Source organism: Phascolarctos cinereus, unplaced genomic scaffold (genome assembly GCF_003287225.1).
Source record: "Phascolarctos cinereus isolate Bilbo 61053 unplaced genomic scaffold, phaCin_HiC Scaffold_5;HRSCAF=322, whole genome shotgun sequence".
Lineage (NCBI taxonomy): Eukaryota > Metazoa > Chordata > Mammalia > Diprotodontia > Phascolarctidae > Phascolarctos > Phascolarctos cinereus.
The window spans coordinates 264,953,596-264,975,572 of record NW_027555958.1 but is presented as its reverse complement, the minus strand read 5'-3'; the positions used below and the strand labels follow the sequence as shown (position 1 = coordinate 264,975,572).

General features: G+C 38.9%; 1 protein-coding gene across 3 annotated transcripts in view; it reads right to left on the bottom strand.

Annotated features, from left to right (window-relative positions):
• The window catches only part of LOC110193947 (uncharacterized), a 251,167-nt gene extending 229,957 nt beyond the window's left edge, over positions 1-21,210 (bottom strand). For 2 of the 3 annotated variants that reach the window (XR_013487151.1, XR_013487152.1), the window contains exon 1: positions 21,087-21,210. Coding sequence is in view for 1 of the 3 variants with exons in the window: in XM_078155811.1 (XP_078011937.1) it covers positions 21,101-21,127 (27 nt within the window). In the remaining 2 variants the exon portion in view is untranslated. The remainder of the gene's footprint in view (positions 1-21,086) is intronic. The other variant, XM_078155811.1, reaches the window with a different exon arrangement.
• Positions 21,211-21,977: the final 767 nt, after the last annotated feature.

Here is a 21,977-nt window from a genome sequence, read left to right as displayed (position 1 = left end):
TGTGTTTTAACTTGTACCTGGTTCTGCCTTATGGGGCCCGAGGGAATAAGTCTGATGTTTTTTTCACTACGGCTATCACATCTCTTCTGAGTCTTCTTTTCTTAGGGCTAAATCCTTATTTTTTTTCAACCAGCCCTCATATGACATAGACTCAAGGCTCTTCACTATTCTGGTGAGTTGTGTTCCCTGCATGCTCTCAGCCTATCAGTGACCCCCAGAACTGAACACAATGCTCTTAATGTGATCTAACCAGGTCAGAGTATAGAAAGACCTTCTGATTTCTAGAAGTTATACCTCTCTTAATGCACCTCATGATCAAATTCCATTTTGTAACTGTTAGCTTTTTGTTTTAGATTTTTTTGTATTGTTGACTCATATTGAGCTTAGAATCCACTAAAAATTCCCAGACCTTTATCAGGTAAATTGCTGGGCAGTTATGCCTCCCTTATCTTGTATTTGTAAAATTTATTCTTGAACCCAGTTGAAAGACACAATTATCACTAGTGGGTCATCCACAGTTTTGATGAGAATGCAATGTTTGTAGCTGAATCCTTGTTAATCTTACACAGTCAAGCACTAAGTGCAAATCCTTAGGACATTCCACTAGAGATCTCCTACCAAAATGACCTTACACCATTAATAGACTATTCTTTGAGTCTGACCATTCAGCCAATTCTGAATCCATCTAATTGTATTATTATCTAGTCCAAATCTCTCCATCTTTTTTCACAAGATTAGTACACTATATTTTATCATATGCATCTCCTCTGAGCCCCCACAACAATGCTATAAGTTAAGTATTATAGAAAGTATTATGCCCATTTTGCAGATGAAGAAACTGAGACTCAGAGAGTTCAAGTGACTTATCCATGTCAAACAGCTAGTAAATGTCATAGGTGACATTTTAATTCAGATCTTCCTGATGCCAGGAGTACTAACTCTGGAGTCAGAGGAACTGGGTTTGAACCCCTAACTCTCCAATGGACACATTACCTGTGTGACCTTAGGCAAATCAAACAACCTCTCTAGGCCTCAATTTCCTCATCTGAAAATTAAGGGAGTTGCACTGAGATGGCCTCCAACATCCCTTCCAGGTCTATGGCTATGTTACTATCATCCTATGTCATCTACTCTGTTAAAATGCCTTTCATTTACAGTTAATAGGGTAAGCCTATCACTACTTACTTAATAAGCATTATAAATCTTATTGCATGATGAGTCCAAACAATCCTCATTGTATGCACAGGGATGATTTAGATCAGAGATTCTTGACCTATTTGTGTGTGATGGACCACTTTGGAAGTTCAATGAAGTCTGTGGGACCTTCTTAGAATAATGTTAAAAACATAAGATAAAATACCTAAGATTCCGAATGGAATGATTGGAATATTCTGGAAGGGAATGAATTATATTGAAACACAGTAATCTAAAGATTTTTTTAAAAGACAAATTTATGGACTACAGGTTAAGAACCTCTGATCTAGATGAATTTGGTAGGCTGCTAGTTGCTTCAACCATGTCTTCCTTTCACAGAGAGGATACAAAAAAACTTTCTACTGGTAAAGTATACTGAAAATGTCTGTACTGATGTGGAGAAAGAAATACCAATGATACTCACAGCCTCCCCCTTTTTTTTGGGGGGGAAGGATAACCAAAATTATGTGGACAAAACCACAGAGACTACCATATTCAGGGAATGTGGAGAACCACTCTCAATTTTGAGTAAATTTTTATCACAATTAAATGTTATCTCTTTAAAAAAATTTTCTATTTATATATTTTATTTTTAAATCATCTACATTTCCCAATATATCTTTCTCTTCTCTCCTTACCAAAGGGGAAAGATATTTATTCTCATGGTCTCTTCTCTAGGACCAGTCTCGGTCATTATAATTTTATAGCATTCAATGTTGACAGTTTTGTTGTTGCTCTTCTGAATTACATTGTTATAGTCATTCTGTGTATTGTTTTCTTGGTCTGCCTATTTCCCTTTACATCAATTCACAAAAATCTTCCTATGCTTCTCTGCAGTCATCATATGAATTATTTCTCACAGTGTAATAATACTCCATTACATTCCTGTACCACAACTTGATTCCCCCATGATGTATCTCTACTTTGTTTCCAGTTACTTGCTTCTGCAAAAATCAATTCTGTAAATATTTTTGTGTATATAGTACCTTTCATTTAACCGTTGATCTCCTTGGGGCATATGTCTAAGCAGTAAGATTTCCAGGTCAAAGGGCATGAAAATTTTAATCATTTTTATCATAAATCCAAATTTCTTTCAAGAATGATTTGACAAATTCATAGCTCTACCTTTCTATGACCCCTCCAGTACTAGACATTGATGGGCATTTTCATTAGCCTAGTGTTAGCATCATCTTTATCAATCATCTGTAGCAAATCCACACTTTTAACTCTTATGAAATGCAATTCAGTGTGAGAAAGACAATATAATACTCTCTGGGAACCAAGGTATTTGAGTTCTTTATACTGGCTCTGACATTAACTCCCTATGTGTTTTTGGGAAGTCATTGCCCCTCTCTGGTCTTCAGTTCTTATCTGTAAAATCAAGGCATGAGACTAGGTAATAGGTAAAGTTCCTCTCAGTTTTCAAGATCTAGGATTTTGTTTCTAATGTAGTCTTACATCTTCTCCCTTGTGGAGCAGTTTGGCATAGTGATTACCTTTGAATCAAGATTACCTAGGTTCGAATCCCTCCTTTGACACTACATGACCCTGAGAGCATCACCTTTTGAGGGCCCTAAGCAACTATCTGAGACTACAAATTTCAGGTAAGCTGCTGACTCGCATCACAAGAAATTTTCTCTCCTGGATGTTTTTTGTGTTAAAGAAAGCTCAGTCAAGACCTTATCCCTAACCTTGTCTTTTCTCTTAGCCCAAAATGGTGTGGAATGAAGGGGCAAGGAGAGGGAAAAGATTCATGTATCTTGTTTATAAAAATGCTCAAACTTTAAAAAAGGACTCTGTAAATACTCTAACATCTTATGTTGCTCCCTTTTCTTGTTATCTTCATTTGCTCAAAGCTCCCAGGAAGGAAACGCTTTTCTCAATGTACAAATCATCATTATTAGCTGTACTTTAGCCACTGAAGCCATGAAAGTCATAAATAATAATAATGAAGATAAAAATAATAATAATAGACAGAGTCCCCTCCCCCTGTCAAAAACTGGTTTCTCTTTTTAAAATAATACTCCATGCCAGAGGCCCTTCATAAAAGAATTAATTAATATCTCTTGCTGTAGACTAATTCTCTTTTCAACATGTGGCTGTCATTTCCCTGTCATCATAGCTGATTTACAACAGGGTTTAATTAAATTCTCTGTACATTATTCAGCATTCTCCGAAGACAACACCAAAGAGGCCAAGGGTATTTAAAATGTCACCTGCTGAGACATATCATCTCCTCCTAAATAAATATGACAGTGATCAAACTTTGGCTAATTATGGTGACTTAGTTATTTGTTTGTATGTTTTAATATTTAATTGCTTTCATGTTCATCCAATTACAGAGCAACAGCAAATAGAAATTAACTTTTTTATCAGCATGTTCCCAACCCAGCTGATAAATCCTCAAAAGATTATGCTCAATAGGAGCCTGCCCAACCTGTAAGAACCATGACATATACTCTCAGTTGAATGGACTGGTCTAGTAAATTAAAATGGGGAACCTCCCAGCTCTCACTTGACCATCTTTTAGGTGGCTGGATATGGAGATTCTTGGAGTAAATCTATATATTTGACTATTGTGCCATCTTTAATATATCCAGAGCTTTTAGTTGTCTACTACCACCCCATGGCCATACTAGGTAATACCCTATGGTTTTGACTTGTACTTTTCTCTGAGGGAGAAATGATAGGTGGGATTGGGGTGGAGGAAAAAAGGGGAAACCGAACTTCCCCTTAAAGTTCCAAAATGTTTAACTTGCATTCTCCTTCCAGGCAGCTGCAATATCTCCCCTCTCCACAAGTTTTCTCAAGGACCTTGCTGCATCTTTATGCCCCACAGCCAACAAACTGCCATCCTGCTAAAAGGCAATTAAACTTAACACACCTAAAATCAGTCTTAAGAACAGAAAAGGTGCTAAAGATCATTGTGACTGATTTCCCAGGTTATATACCTCTTCATCCAGGAAATGGGACAGGGACAATAGGAACATTATCATCATCAATACTGGGCTCAAATTCACCAATGAGTCCATGAAGCCAAATGATATGGAGTCATCTCAAATAACTTATTGAAATGATCTTTGATCTTCTCATCACTCTATCCTGGTATGTCTTAGGGAGCCACTTTTATCAGAAGTCTTATCTCATCATTACATAAACTTGGATGTAATTATTTTTACAAGATGACAATAACAAATTTTCTGCTTCATAAAACAGAATTATATAGCACTTTTTCAGTCATAGTGGCTGTATTGGTTTATTTTGCATGTTTTTCATTGTCATAGGAAACAGTTCTTTGGAGGGACATGTAAGAAAACTACCATTACATAAAAAAGAACCATTCAAAATAATGAAGTTTTTAAAATAATTAAGCAATTCTGCAAACATTTATGTTTACTATGTATAATAGGGGAATAGGGACTATACCTATAATTTCACTGGTAGAAGGAATTACTAGATAAGAAAACTCATTGTACCAATGAAAGTACTTTCCTATAGCTTATAGTCAGAGTTGCTTAAAGCAGGTCTCTAAATTTTTTTGATCATACAATCCTATTGGCAAAATATTTTTGAGCACACACATTTTAAAATTTATCCATTTTTAATTTCTGGAATAAAACAACCATTTCCACAACATAGTATAATAAAAGATGATTGCACATGAAACTGCAAATCTATTATGTATAACTTGCTATTTCTTTTAAATATATAATAAAATTGGAATGTGAATTTCTTTTTTTCTTTTTTTTCTTCCCTCCCCCCCACCCTAGAGATGGCTACCATTAGACATAAATAAGTGTGTGTGCATGTATATAGACATAGATATAGATATAGATACAGATGTGTGTGTGTAAAATTATTCTACATATTTCTATTTATCAGTTCTTTCTCTGGATGCAGATAGCATCTTTCTTCATATGACCTTAAGAGTTAATTTGGGTATTCATAATAGTCAAAATGACTTATTCATTCAAAGTCATTCTTAAAACAATATTGCTATGATTGCACACAGTGTCCTCTTGGTTCTACTCATTTTGCTCTTCATTATTTCATGCAAGTCTTTCTATGTTTTTCTAAGAACATTAAGCTCATTATTTCTTATAGCACAGTGGTATTCCATCACAATCATATACCACAACTTGTTCAGTCATTCCCCAATTGATGGGCATCTCTGAAATTTCCAGTTCTTTCCCACCACAAAGAAAGCTGCTATAAACATTTTTGAACACTCTCACTTTATATGTATTTATTTATAGCTTATATATGTTACATAACATATAAAAATGGAAATATTAAAAAGATCAAATAAAGATTAAATAATATTTGATACTAGAACCAATAGTGAGCTAATAGAATTTATTGAGTGGGAAGTGATTTGACATGGTCAGACTTGAACATTAGGAAAATCATTTTGGCAGTTTTGTGGAGGATAGTTGGAGTGGGGAGAGAGTTGAAACAGAGAATCTAATTAGGAGGTTAGTTTCAGTAGTCTGTGAGATGATTATGGCCTGAAGTGTGATGGTGGCTCTGTGAATAGAGAGAAGGGAACATGAGGAAGAAGTCTTGTGGAGGAAGAAATTATAAGATTTGGCAATTGATTGATTTATAGGCTGAAGGAAAGTGAGGAGTCAAGAATAATGGCAAGGCTGTGAACTTTGGTGACTGACAGGATGATAGTTCCTTCAACAGAAATAAGAAAGTTCAAAAGAGGAATTAGTTCCAGGGGAAAAAAAATAATGAGCTTTATGGATAAGAAAGAAGAAGAGAAGGAGGGGAAGAAGAGAGAGAAGGGGAAGAGAAAAGAGGGAAAGGGGAAAAAATACTTCTTTGTGTTATGCCTATTGCTGAGAAATGGAAAAGAATCCTGTCAAAGGAGTAGAGTTGAAGAGGCTTTTGTCAACTTCAGAATAAAAGTCATTGCCTTTTCCTGAAAGATCAGCTGAAGGATCAGTTAAGCCTGGGTGAGGCTGAAAATGGTGAATACTACAATTGCTGCTGAAGAGCAAGCCCAGTTGAGCTTAGAAGGGAAGCAGCAGAGAAGTGGGACAGTGGTTCCAATCCTCCAGGGAAGATGTGCCCAAAGAAATGTTAGTCCAGCAGCATATGGATCAACTCAGCTTAACAGTAAAAGCATTTGTTCACACAGAAACCACACACATCAAGGAACTTCTATGAACAGTTCCTGACACAGAAGGAAGATATGTAAGTCCCGAGTTGTGAGTTTTCCCCACATGCATTCCCTATATGTGTGCCTTACTACCGTGACTTTTATGTGTTGGCCAAGTCTCCCCACAAAAAAAAAAAAAATATATATATATATATATATATATATATATATATATATATATATATGTATGTATGTATACATATATATAGTGGTAGAAGAAGGTGATTCAGGTTTATGGGTTGAAAATTATGTAGTATTATGGATTTGCTTTGCCTTTTCAGTAGATGTTTTGGTAAAGACAGTCCCTTTATTCTTTTTTGATTGATTGTTCATTTCCCTCCCCACAGAAGTTATTGAAATTCTTCTTTTCCTTCCTCAAACCTCTAAGACCTCTGTCAATTTGAGGACTTTGCCTCATTTTACTGAGAAAATTAAGACCATTCAGCATGGTCTCCTTTTTCTACCATTTTCTTCATTTTAAAATCTCTTGACATTATCTCCTACTTTCTCCTCTTTTCCCCAGTCTCTGACATAAAGGTGACCCTTTATGAGTTTAATACCCAATGGAGAGCTTTATGCAAATTTTACAGTACCACGTCAAAAATAGTCAAATGATATCCATAGAGATCTTTATGTGCCAAATAACAAAGGATAAGGGGCTCGTTCTGAAATTTTTCATGATTGCCAATATTTATGCCAAGGATGCACCTCCATCAATGTGAATTCTAATTGGTTCCTACATGTCCTTTATGCCTAGCATGCAATTCAGAATAAGTATGTTAATTCCCTTTGGGATTCACATGTCCTGGCTGTCATATACATTGAGTTTAGATGCTGGAAATATCTCTTGAATAGAGGCTCATCTTCTTTACCCAACTAATTCCCCTTGACATGCACTTAAGGACTCAATGAATCATGGCTTCAAGTACTATGGCACAGCCAAGGACAGAGAGTCACAAAAGAAAGACTAGTCCCAGAGAACAGCAAAAAGGAACAAGATGACTCATTTTGAACAAGGGCTTGAGATGACCTACAAATCTAAAATGCAAAGCTGAGAGTTGCAATAGGCATAGCTACAATATCACACCAAAAGACTGTCTTCATAGGTGTGACATGTGGAAAGGGTCAATATTTTCAGCCCGCACAGATATATCTCATAATCATCTTCAAAGACAAAAGACACGTCAACCAAACAGCTATTGTTATGGGTCACATGAACCAGGATCAATATTGAATATTTCTCAATAATAACTCCATAGTCTGTGTCCTTGCCATATTATAACATACAGCAAAGAATATAGCAAAGACTTATACCAGAGCCCATAGACAGGAAAACTTTTTCTTCTGCTAGGTCCTACCTCCCTCAGAGATCTACAAGACTTACAGTGACACTTTGGGGTTGATAATTCCCAAGAGGGAAAAGAATTTAGGGTCACTAGAGAGTCACCTCCCTCCCTAAGACCTACACAGTCCATATGACTGACTCATAGCATTACTTAAGGGGAATGTTCTGGGTTTGTTCCTTTCTGGTTCATTCTGGTTCAGGGTTTGTCACATTCTGGTTCTTGACCTCTCATACAAATGCCATTCAAAGATAAAAGGCAATACTATATTCTAATCAACAACTGTTCCCATGGGTCACATAGACCAGAATCAATATTGAATATTTTCCAGTAATAACTCTATAGGTTGTGTCTCCAACCACCCACCCAAGGGCAACACTGGAAACATTTTAATTTGGTTCCTCTCAACCAATCTCCTCAGGGTATTCTGTTCCCTTGCAAACATAGGAAGCTACCAAGGCATGGAAAATAGAACTAATTTATAACTCACAGCAAAAAATATAGCAAAGACTCATACTAGAGCCTATGAAGAGTCAAGAAAACATTTTCTTCTGTTAGGTACCACCTCCCTCAGGGATCTACACAAACTTATAATGTTTTCTTTGGATTAAGAAGTGGCAGGTAATGAATGAATTCAGGACCACTAGAGAGTCAGCTCCCTGTCTCAAGATTTATACAGTCCATGTGACTCACAGAACCCTCTCTGCCTCTGTCCTCTGTGTCTCTGTCTCTGTCTGTCTCTGTCTGTCTCTCTTAATCTTTGTGCTACATCTATCATATCTGTTATACTTTGGAGGCTCTGGCTATCCTGCCACTGTCTCTACTAATGGCACTGACACTGCCATATACTTTCTCTTCCTCAGAAAACAATTTCCATGAAGACCAGGGGTACAATTCCATTTCTTCACTGCCAACCAATGAGTAGAGACAGGTTGAAGTCAATACGTACTTTTTACTGGACAAAAGTTCAGATAAAGTAAAAAAATAAATAAATACAAGGAAAGTAATGTTTTATAGATTGAAATTGGTGCAATCCAATCCCACCGAAACCAATGATTTTGCAAGTGACAAAACTGAGTCTTGGGGAGCTAATATGACAGGGGATCTGATACTTGTTCTCTATTTCTATTGGACTTCTTAGCTTCAAAGAGATTCTCTCACATGCTCTAATGTACTACTCAAATGCAATTAAATTAGAAGTGGGGAAAAGTCTTTAATGTTTCTTACATGCATGCTAAACAAAAAAATATGATCAATAAAATTTAGTATTATCTATTCACTAAAGCAGTATTAGCAGGATCTCTGTTTAGAAATATTTTATTAGCAATGTTACTGTTGTACTTAAAATCAATCTACCTGCATTTCTTTTAAAATAGTCTATGATTCAGATTTGTCCTAGTTATTACTAGTCTTTCCAAAGTAATTCCCTGGATTATTTGTATGAATTACTGAGATATATGTATGTGTGTATGCTGCCTGGGTTAAACTAAAAAAACTGCTTATAATCAATGCATTTTTGTTGGATGAATGAATGAATGATTAACAACATATACTGAGCTGTGTTACAGTAATCTGTGCTTCTGTAGATCCAAGTTGCTAATGTTTGAGGGGATGTTCCCTGCCCCTACCTCAATAATTATAGAGAGCCTGAACTTCTTAAAAGAGTCAATCAATCGGGGATATGAACTAGGTGTGTGCAAGTACTAGACAACTCTACCAAATTGATCAATCACAGGCTGAACAAATGGAAGTATTGTACACAGGAGGTATGTTGGAAATGGCTGAGAAGTAATCATGCCTTGTGTGTTTGTTATTGTTATTGTTCTTTTGTTTTTTATAAGCCAGTTCAGAACCTGAGTGTTTCAGTGTCTGGCAGCATAGAGGAAGAAAGATTTGCATTCAAGCCCCTAAGGAAAATCACTTGGGGAGGAGGAGGAAAAGAGTCTGTCCCTTCCCTGCTCCATTGACCAGAAAAGGACCTTGAAGGGTCAAAAGATTAGAACTTCTTATCATGTCCCCAGAACAGCAATAGATGATGGTAGTGTTTACATTGGGTAACAAAGACAAACTAAAACTGAGGAAAGGCAGCTTCAGGACTCCTAGCAAAAAGCTATAGTATATCTAGGAGGAAATTTGTGAGACCTTCACAAAGGAGAGAAAGAGACTTCCAACAAAAGAAATTCTAGGAGCTATGAGTTACTCCTATGGTATATGTGCTTTCTCAGTTTGAGTCCACTTTCCCCCGGACACTGTATGTATTTGTAGAATAGGGTGCCCCTAGTTTGGGGGGACATATTGTACCAACTAATCTTTCTGTACTATCTTAATAGCCATTTCTAAAAGCTAAGTCTGAACTAAAATCTAGACTAGTACAATAACTTCTTAATTGTTCTCCTTTCCCCAATCCGTCTTCCACACAAGTGTCAAAGTAATGTTTCTAAAACATAGGTCTTACTACATTACTCCCCTGTCAAGAAGCTTCAATGACTCCTGATTGATTCTAAGATCAAAACCAAATTCATTTAATATTAAAAGCTGCTCATAATGTGACTAGAGGAGTAACATATAATAAGCCTCAACTAAATCTAGCTAATTGATATCAATTGATAATCATGGGAGTAGAAGGGAAGCACACCATTGAGAACTGTGAGCCAAAGTAATAGAAAACCACTTCCGTCTTTTCTGGGTTGCCCCTATAACTCATAGAAAGAAGTAGTGAGCTTAGCTCTGGGTAGTCAGCCTGCCAGTTAAAGTGGGAGTGGAGATAGTGAGCCCAAGGCCTGAAAAATTCATAAATCATTCCCACTCCACATGATGTAATTTTTAAAAGTCTATTGTATTTTTAGCTTGTGGAATAAAACATTAAGAAAACATAGTATAATTAAAAGAAAAAGGTGATTGCGCATGAAACTGCAAATCTATTAAGTACAACTTGCTATTTCTTTTAAATATATATCAAGTTACATAAATTTCTTTTTTTCCCTTCCCCCCCCACCCTGGAGATGGCTACCATTAGACACAAATACACACATACACACACACACACACACACACACACACACACATATACATATATACACACATATGTATATTTTATATATGTATGTAAAATCATTCTGTGCATATGTCTATTTATCAATTTTTCTCTGAATACAGATAGTCTTTTTTTTTCAGGCAATTGGGGTTAAGTGACTTGCCCAGGGTCACACAGCTAGTAAGTGTCAAGTGTTTGCTCTGAGTCCGGCTTTGAGCTCAGGTCCTCCTGACCTGAGCCGGTGCTCTATCCACTGCGCCACCTAGCTGCCCCTTGATAGTGTATTTCTTCATATGTCCTTTAGAGTTAATTTGGATATTTATATAGAATAGCTTATTCACTCAATGTCATTATTAAAACAGTATTGCTGTTACTGTATACAATGTTCTCTTGGTTCTGTTCATTTCACTCTTCATTATTTTGTGTGAGTCTTTCCATGTTTTTCTAAGATCACTGAGCTCATCATTTCTTATAGCACAGTAGTATTCCATTACAATCATATACCACAGCTTGTTCAGCCATTCCCCAGTTAATAGCCATCTAGTGATTGGGCAATTTCCAATTTTTTTGTTTTGCCACCACAAAGAAAGATGCTATAAACATTTTAGAACATATTGAATTGGGAGTCAGGAAATCTGGATTTTAATCCTAGCTCATCTAGCAACTCTCTGTGTGACCTTGGGTATTTTCCTCGTTTGGAGTCTCAAATTTCCATATCTGTCAAATGAGAGGATTGGACCAGATAGTATCTATGGTTCCTTCCAGCTACATCATTCTATGACTCTACTTTGTCTTCCCCAAAAGCCATCCAATCTGGTTAGCTACCAATCGGTGTTCTCCTATTAATCAGAGAAAGCTCCATTTACCAATAAAGATCAGTGCATTCCCATGATTTTATTGGGGCATTAGTACTTGCTTGTATAGCCCAAATAAACTCGGGGTGGGGGGTGGTTATCTTATCCCAACTCCCATTCAAATTAGCAAGTTGAATCCCTAAAAGACAGCTGGCTACATGTTCTTTAAGGTTTTGGAAGAAACTCCAAGGGGTAACAGAGTTTTCTCTAATGCCATTAGCTCAAGCCCCTATTCTGATATGCTTATCGCGATATCAATTGCCAATGATATCTTTGATATCATTGATAGCATTGATTAACACCTTCACTATCAATTTAACCAAAAAAAATCAATTAGATTTTACAAAGGTATACTAACTGAAGATATAGAAAGAATCAAAGTACTAAAATGTTCCTTTTCCCACCTCCACCCCCACCCCCCACCTCAAACCACAGGCACCTTTGTCCCTGAGGAGAATGGGCTCAAACTTACAGCAGTTCAATCCCACCAAGTTCAATCCCAACTGTGATATAATTACTAGAGGGTTTGTTCCATTGCTGATGGATATCATTTCATCTTCTGTGTTGATACATTACTAGGCTTAGTCAAGTGAGCACTCCTCAGGGCTCAGCTTCTGGTAAACTTCCAGAACACTGGACCTCTGCTCCTCAGATCTTTCAAAGTACACCTAAGGAAAGAAGATCTGAATAAAAGGTAGCTCCCCACCAGATACAAGCTTGCCTGGGAGGCCATGTACTTGTAGGTCAACCAAGTGGGTCTTCCTCCACCTTTTTCCCCTTCACACCACCCCTTGCCTCCACAACACTCCAGAGCTCAAGGAGTCATATTTTTATCAGAAAGGAAAAAGAGAGAGAGAAAGAGAGCTTCTCCTTTGAGTCCCCTTGTGTGTATTCTGAGGCATAAATCTATGGTCAATCAATCAGTCAACAAACATTTATTAAGTACCTACTCAGTGCTAGGTACTGTGCTAGACATCTGTATAAAAGAGCATACATTTTATCCAGGGAAAGAACAGAGAAAGCATTTGTAAAGTATAAGGACAGAGACTAAACCTGTGACTTCTTTAATATATATGGAACTCCCAGATATGGAAACTCTGTCAAGGTAGGGCAGCACCTTCTTTGCAACTTACAGTCTTACAGGGATAGGGAAACTGTGGCCTTCTAGGTCCTTGAGTGCAGCCTTTTGACTGAGTCGAAGTTTTGCAGAACAAGTCCTTTTATTAAGGGGATTCGTTCTGTGAAGTTTGGATTCAGTCTGAGGGCCACACGTAAGGACCTAGAGGTCCACATGTGGCCTCGAGGTCACACATCCCCCATTCCCATAGACAGTTGCAGAGAGTACTATGAAGTAAATGACCTTCCCAGTCTCAAGCCAGTGTGTGTCAGAAGTAGGACCTAACCCCAAGTCTTCTAGGCTCCAATACCAGATCTCTATCCACTATGCCTCATACAAGACAGTTTTGGTGGAGAGACACCAGCATCTAGCAGGATTAGGAAAATCTCCAGTAGAAGGTGTCTTTTAAGTTGCTCTCTGGAGGAGGCTAGGGAACTGAAAAGGTGGAGTTTCAAGAGAGAGTGCATTCCAGACATTGAGGATGGCCTGTGCAAAGGTACAGAGACAGAAGAAGGAAAGTTGTGTGTCAAGACCATCAAGAAGGCCAGACTAGGTGGACCATAGAATGAATAAAGAAGAATAACTTGTAATGAGCCTCAAAAAGTATTTTGGAGCCACATCATAAACAGCTTCTAATATCAAAGGAGTTGGTTTATGATCCTAGAATCAATCAGGAATCACTGGAGTTTCTCAACAGGAAAATAATGTGCTAAGATCTATGTTTTAGAAACATGACTTTGACACTTGTGTGGGGGATGGATTGGAGAAGGAAAAAACTTGAGGCAAGGAGAAAAACTAAGAAGCTATTGGCAAATATTGTTATTATGAAATTGTCATAATAATTGTAGCCCAGCAAATGTTCTCAGAACATGTATTTAGAAAAATCAAAGGAGGATAGGAATGACTTTTCAAGAGCAGACATAAAGCATCTTCCTAACCACAGAAGTCAGCGTGTGGTTAGTAACTGGTCACATCATATTTGCAGTCTCTGTTGTTTAATAAGAACCAGTTTAAGAAGATGGGGGTGGGGTGAGCAAAGAGGGAGAATGAATACTAGTTATTTTGTTACACTAATTACTAATAATGGCCCATGGTAGGAGTCCAGCCACAGACAATTCACTTTAAAAGCTGTATAATAATGTTTAGAGTAAGGAATTAACTTTTATAGCCTTGACAGCAGATGTACTTCTACCATAATACAGATTTATTACAAATTAATTTTTCACCTCAAGTAGTTGATAATAGACACATATTATATATAGTAGAGAGGACTCCTTGGTCAGATTTAATCCTCTACTGTACTGAGACATAAGGACAGGTTTTTGAAAGAGTTAACCCCTTTTAAGCCACACTCTCTCTCAAGTGGCACATTGCACGCAACATTCGCCTTCAAAGACTGTTCTGTAATGTTTCATTCAGTAACCCAAGGAAAATACATTGCCTCTTTGTTTTCAGCTAAGGAGTCCAAGGCAACCTTGAAACCCACCAGTTGTCTGAGCCCTACCTTTCCTGGCTGCGTTGTTCAGATTTCAGAAGAGCAAATGAGAGAAGCACAGAGTTACAGAATGTCAGACTTCCGCTACTCAATAAACTCTAGTGGCTTCCTATTGCCTCCAGGAGAAAACACAAAATGTTCTGTGTTGGCATTCAAAGCTTTTCATAACTTAGTCCCTTCCTGCTTTTCCAGTTTTCTTATACCTTACTCCCATACACATACTCTTCAAACCAGAGATAGTAGCCTCCTGGCTGTTCCACCAACAAGACACTCCATCTCTTTGCACTGGGCATTTTCTCTGGCTGTCTCCTATGCCTGGAATGTTCTCCCTACTCTGTTCTGTCTATTGATCACTCTGCATTCCTTTAATTCCCAACTAGAATCTCATCTTTTCTTTTTTTATTATTTTTTTTTGTTTGGGCAATCAGGGTTAAGTGACTTGCCCAGGGTCACACAGCTAGTTAAGTGTTATGTGTCTGAGGCCGAATTTGAACTCAGGTCCTCCTGAATCCAGGGCCAGTGCTCTATCCACTGCACCTCCTAGCTGCTCCTAGAATCTCATCTTTTCCAGGTAGCCTTCCCCAACCCTTCTTCAATCTAGTGCCTTCTCTATTATTTCCTATTTATCTTGTATACAGCTTGCTTTGTTTGCATGGTGTCATCCCCAGTAGACTGATCCTTGAGGGCAAGAACTCTCTATTGCCTCTTTTTGTATCCCTGGTGATTAATATAGTGCCTGGCACATGGTAGGCTCTTAATAAATATTGATTGATCTAGAAAGAAACTCAGTTCTTCTAGTTTAACCAATACCTGCAGGAGAAATAAATCTCTTCTATAACATTCCTGACAAATACAACTCTGATTGCTTTGAAAACTTGAAAGTTCAGAAAGTGTGCATGTTTTTGATCTGTGCTCCAGATCACAAATTCTGGGCTGCCAAAGGTAACATTCAACTACTGAGTGTTTCAGCCTTTAGAGGATTCAATAGTATCATGGATCAAGGCAGTACGACATAGTGGGTAAAGAGCCTGCCTTAGAGCCAGGAAGGCCTGAGTTTAAGGACCACCTCTGATACACAGTGGCTGTGTGACCCTGGGCATGTCACTTAACCACTCAAGACTCTAGGAAACTCTCCAAGACTGTTAAGTTGCAGAGAAGGTACCAACCTGCATTGGTAGAGGAACTTTCCCATGTAGCACAACAGCTATCCAGGTAACACTAGGCTGAGGCCATGGAGGCTGGTGACCTTCACCAATCCATGTCCTTTTTCTGCTTTCAGAGTCTGCCCTGGATTCATTGCTCTTGGGTGGCTTGTCTCCTAATTAAGACATGTATTTTGGTTCTTCTATTCCATATCCACCTCAGATTCCTGAGGAATAATTCTATTTGGGGCTCTAGTTTAAGAGGTCCTCCCCAGCAAGGTAGAGGGGATAAGAAATAAAAAGGTACCCAGAGCACAAGCATGAATAAGATACAGAATAGATAGTTTTATTCCCCCACAGAAAGAGAATGTTTATGCAATAAAGGATCACTGAGTGATTAAATCAATTAAGAGACTAATATTCAAGCCTTGTTGAGACATTTGCAATGTGGCTTCTTATTGGCCATTTAACATTTCACCTTCACTGAGTACCACCCAATCAAAGCCATGTTTTCTCTCTCTGGACTCTCTCCCTCTTAGGCAGACATCTGCTACTTTTTTTCCATAACAGTGGAAACCATATCTGGACAGTGATAGTATATTTGGACTGTAATAGCTAATACCACTGCTCAGGTGCCTGTGAAGGGAAAAACGCTAGATGTCTTTTGAAATCTTGCACAGCTTGTACCAAAGGAAAGAATGCATAAGCAGTCCATCCCAGACACAAGCTTGCCTAGGAAGCCATGAATTCACGGCTTGCAACACAGCGGGCTGGGATGGGGGGAGGCAACTGCCCCTAACATTAGCTCCCTGGAAGTCATCCTTACCCTTTGAGGTCAGGAGAAAGTTGAGAATTGAAGGGCAGAGATCTCCCCTTTAGTATATCTGCAGAGTTCTTAGAAGCCAATTAAAAGAGTCATCATGTTCAACAGAAAGCAGACAGAGGATATCTGCACCAGATATCCATATCCAGAGTAAAAAGAAATAAAATACTGAGTATGGAGGGAATTTTTTTCAAAGAATTTAGCTGAGAAGGGGAGGAGAGATTGATATGATAATTTGTGGGAATGGTCAAATTGAAAAAGAATTTTTAAATAATACAAGGGATATGGACTTTTTAGTTGGAAGCAGAGAAGAAACCAGTAAACACAGATAGAATAAAAATCAGGGAGAGAGTAGGGATGATAGAGAAAGCAATCTGTCTTCTTTAAGACAATGTAGATTGGGATCAAGAGTGCATATTAGCATTGCCAAAGAGAGGGGCCACCAGGAAATGTCTGAGAGATGTAGGATAATGTGAAGAGAGACAACAAAGTTTAGCAGAGGTCTCAGAAACTCTCCTGATTATTATCAACTGTTTGTTTGAGGGTAATGTTTATCATTAAGGCTTTTTCAAAATATCTATCAGTAGCACTGACAGTGGGCTGTTCCCTCCAACTTACTGAAAGCAATGACAGCTATAGTTGAAATTAGTTCATCAGCAGTAATTGATGACATTTTTTTTTCTGTCAAAGGGTAGATCACACATTGCCAGGTCTCCTGCCTGGTCTCTAGCCTCCTGGCAAAACAGAAGAAACAACATTTCATTAAGCACCATGATCCTCACAATCCAGGGGAAAATCTATGTGGTAGCTATCATCTAGGACACCCACCTCCAAGAACATTCCCCTTCTTTCTTCAAAGAGTTCACTGCCTAGCTCACAGTCTTTCTCTTCTTCTCAATTCCTGCCTTCATACTAGGGGACTTCAACACACATATTGATACTCTCTCCAGTGCCCTAACCTCACAGTTCTCCAGCTCACTCATTTCATATAACCTAATCATCTATCCTACCTCAGCCAGACATCTTGTCATTGTTCAGTCATTCAAACTATCCTCCACTATCTCCCAAAGTCTGTCCAAGTTTGTGTTTATTGTTTCCATTACACTATCTGTCCATCTCATCCTCTGCAGTACCCTTTTCCTTTTGCCTTCAATCTTTCCTAATATCAATTCTTTTCTAGAGAGTCCTGTCTTCTCATTATGTGGCCCTCCCCGCTAGTCAATAAATCCAGTGGCTCCTTCTCACCTCCAGCATCAAATATAAAATCTTGTTTGGTGTTCAAAATCCTTTATAATTTGCCCTCCCCCTTTCCAGTCTTCTTATACTTTGTACTCCCCCTATACTCCATGATCCCCTAGGCATATTCACTAACTGGCCCCCATGCCTAGAATGTTCTTACACATCTTTACCTATTGGCTTCCCTGACTTTCTTGAAGGCCCAGCTAAAATCTCTACAAGAAGCTTTTCCCAGTCCCCCTTAATTCTAATTATTATTTACTCCCTTTATTTATTATTTCCAATTTATCTTGTATGTAGCTTGTTTGTACACAGTTGTTTACATGTTATTTCTCCTATTAGACTGTGAGCACTTTTAGAGCAGGGACTATCTTTCATCTTTCTTTGTATCCCCATCCCCTAGCACAGTAACTGGCACATAGTAGGCACCTAAATGGTAATAAATGGCAATTGACAGACTGAGAAGGTAACCCCAACATGAAAAAAATTTCCCCCAGCATAGTCCAGGAAAGTGCAGAGCCAAAAGAGGGAGTGTGTTTTTTATTATGCTTAATAATTTTCCATAGTGCATAAATTTTCAGATGATGGAATGGAAAAACATTTCTTAAGAACTTAGCATTTTTGCAACACTGAGCTAAACACCAGAGACAGAAAATTGAGGTAGTCCCTCCTCTCAGAAAGTTCATATTCTAACAGGGGGAAACAACTTCAAAAAGAGGGGTCATTTTTTGTTTCATTTAATGACAGATGGAAAGCTCAGGCAAGTACTTAAAACAAGAAAAGTAGCAGGACAAATGACAGAGATCTTCGGGAGCAATGGCAGGACAGACACCCATATAGATAGTGGGTTCAATAGTTGAATAGAGTGGGGCACTGGGATATCTCCAGCATAAATAGATGATATTGAAGGTTAGTATCCAGCCGACAGTAGGCATTCTTTTCCTATGATAACTGGGCAATGAGGCAATGAGCATTGGATAGGAAAGAAAAAGTTCTATGGCTCTCCTCCATGACATCAGGTAGTGTCAGTCTGTCTTCCTGCTACTCTTTGGTGGGCTGGGATGGAGGAAAGCAAGGTTCCTAGACATTTTCCTTTTAAACATGGGTAGAGACTTAAAAGAAAAGGTGTCTGAAATCTGTAGATAGGGAGGAATTATTTTTCTCAAGAGTGTGTTTGGCTACTGAAATGGTTGATGTGCTGTGACTTCCACTAGCTTTGCTTGTTACTGTAGCATATACACCCTGTTGTGCCTCTTTCTCATGAGTCACACTCAGTTCAAGAGCCTCCTTCCCTTCTCCCCACACCCACCCCCAGGAGCTTAGACACATAAATACTGAAACTTTTTCTTTTAAAAGCTCTACATTGGTTCAATTTTCATCACTAGAGACAATACTCACATCAACCATTGGAGTACTGAGATTTTATCCTATAAAATGGGGAAAACTTTCAAGAAACCATCCTGTACCCATAGGTAAATGCACTCATACTTATTTTTAAATATGTATTTAAGTTTAGATCTGTTGTTCAAATACTTCTTTGGAAGAAAGGGATTTTTTAAAATTCATTCTTCAGTAGCATAAAAAAGCTACTCAATAAGAACCATAGGACTTAGATTTGGAAAGGATATTAAAAATAATCTAGTCTAATGCTATTTTATATATGAGGAAACTGAAGTCCAGAGAGGAGGAGTCATCACCACACATGTAATAAGTTGTGAAGTTGGTATTTGAACCCATGTACTTTTTTCCCCATTGCCCATAGATTTTTTTGAGATTGCTATTAGTTTGATACCATAACAGTCGTTCAGGAAAGGTTTGGACTGGCTACCTTTGAGGGGGGGCATAACTAGATAAAGTCTTGTGAGCCATATTTTTCTACCTAATTTGGAATCAGAACTGTAAGGGCACAATTTCCACTGTGGCAGATGTTTGTGGTGTATTGTCCCTAATCCAAAGAGAATGCTTCCTGGGATTTAACTCTCTGTTAAACCTACATTGGCTAGTTCTTGACCAAATTTATTTGCTAAAGCTCAAAACTGCTCTGTTCTCAGGGGAAACTAGAGGGGATCTAGGGCCCAGATATGTGTAGCATTTGTGGCTAATCCAAATAGATGATTTTTCCAATAAATCAACATAAAATGCCTAAGGCAGAGGAAAGCATTGCAGAAAGTTTCAGACTGTAAAACAGTGGAGCCAATGCAAGATAAAGGAAGTCAAGGACTAGACAGAATGGTTTCCAGGCTACAGAGTAGAAAGATACTCCAAGAAAGGAAGCAATTGCACACAGAGAACAGAAGGGATGGAGTAGCACCATTTATCACAGTCTCCACCCAGCAGGTAACAACAATAATGGCTCATTATCAGCAATCACCAGCACTTAGTTGCCAGCTCTGCCTCCCCAGGAACTTTCAAGAGCAGCATTAGCCCTGGAAACAGATAGGCATCAAGGCACAAGGGATTATTTGACGGACATCAAGTCAAATCACTGAGATCTCCTTAAAACTGCTTCCTCAATGTGAATCCTTTCACCAGTGGTCACCATTCCAATGGTATACTAAGGAGGGGGATGATCTCCATCGTAATGTTTGTCAACCATTATTGACAGCACCGTTTTTTCTCCACAGCTTTCCAAGGTTTCACAAACAATTATTATTAAATGACCCAGCACTAGAGCTGGGACCACAGCAAGGAGCTGGGGTAAAGTGAAATGGGTAAATCCTTTGCGACTCCTATCTCCTCCAAGCAGCAGAGAACAGAAAACCTATTCATGATGCATGCGTCACTGCCTCTGTGGCATTTCCAAAAAACATCCTGAAATTGCTTCTATTCTCCACCTCCTTCCTTTTTCATTGTGGCTGTAATTACATAGGGCCTGGCCAATTAAAGCTCTTTACCAATTCAGGGTCGGGGAGCAGGCAGGGCATGCAACCCTTTCCCTGTCCTCTCTGTGTCATTCTGCCTCCTCTTGGAATTTCATTCTGCCTTTGTAATGGTGTGATACTATGAGTTCCCTACCAGAAGATTAATTAGCTGGTCTTGCCCTCTAACATACCATCCATCTGCAACACCCTCAGGCAACCTGGAGGCCTGCCAAGTCTGTTGTATTTGCTATTCTTCCTGGCAGCTGCTACTATATGGGAGGCAGAACTATTTCTCCCTTAACAACAGTTGCTCTGCCAACTGACCCCCTTTTCTCCTCCCCTAAGTCTCTCCTCTCTTCCTCACCCCCCTTCCCCCAACTCCAAATCATCACCAGTTTGCTAAGTTTCGATGTCTCAGGCCAAAGCTGATAAAGAATATAAATAACTGAGCCTGTCATTAAGTATGACTGCGTCACCTATGCAAATTAGTTCATAGAAGGGGGTATGCCAGCCCTCTGGAACACCAGGATTTTTTTTTCCAGATTACTACATCCTGGCTTTGGTTCTGAAGAGCGCTGAAGAATTCAAATGAGATACTTCCTACATTGGTGTGCAAGTATGAATAGAAGAAAACAGGAGGGGGGAGTAGAGAAGCAGAAGTGAAGGTGGGGTGAGGATTTGGACTACGGTGGAGAAGATGGAGGAGAAAACATTATCTCGCCAGCCATTTTGGATGTAAGGGAGGCGAAGTGAGGCAGAGAAAGATTCACATGAAAAGGACCTCCCTGCCCTCTTTGTCCCTTCCCTGCTCCATACTAACCTCCAGAGGCTCACCTTCCCCAGGCACCGTGTTCCAGGCATGGTGCTTTGCAGCTTCCGATAGTGGAGACAAGGGCAATTTGTATAGAGCTGTTGCTTATTGTTTGAATGCCTGGCACAGTGCCTGACCCACACTGCTCACTGCCTCAGCATGCTGCTGCTGCTGGCTGGCTGCTACTGCAGCCGCCGCTGCCACAGCCACCACTGATCTCGCAACTTTACCTTAGATGTGTTTCCTCATTCTCCATTTTTGTTTGATTTGGAAGTGGAAAGTGGGAGTTCTCCAAATGGGGACCCCAGGTCCAAATCAATAACCAATAGCGCTTCTATATAAAAGCTTTCACAGGAACAGCATAATACCTCCAAAGAACCAGTATGCATCCGACTATGTTAACAAATCTCTTCTCCTCCCCACCATATGTCTTTATTCAGAACAGGAAGATTCTAGCACACAGACCTACACATTCTGTGTCTAAACATTGGCAAGAAAGGCTTAAAAAAAAAAAAAGGATCCCTATGCCTATGCCCAGATTCTGACCCGCTCCACGGTCTAATCAACAGGAAATAACTTTGTTGATTTAACTAGCTACAGAATGCTCCTTCAGGGTGAAGTTTGGCTCCTGAGTACTGAACCACACTGTTTCATTTTAGGTTACTTATTTGCAGCAGCCAACTGAAAAGTGCCCCAAAGCCATCCCTACCCACTGCCAGGCTCAAAGCTTTTTTCCTATTCTAGGAACAGATTAGTAGAAAGGAAAGAGAATCCATAAACATGATACACTGTGTCAGATGCAGGATAAATAGTTTTTTTAAGTGGCCATACTACTGATTCATATGGCTCTGTACATCACTCACAGTTACAGTCAGAGACAAACATAAGTGCTTGTGAACA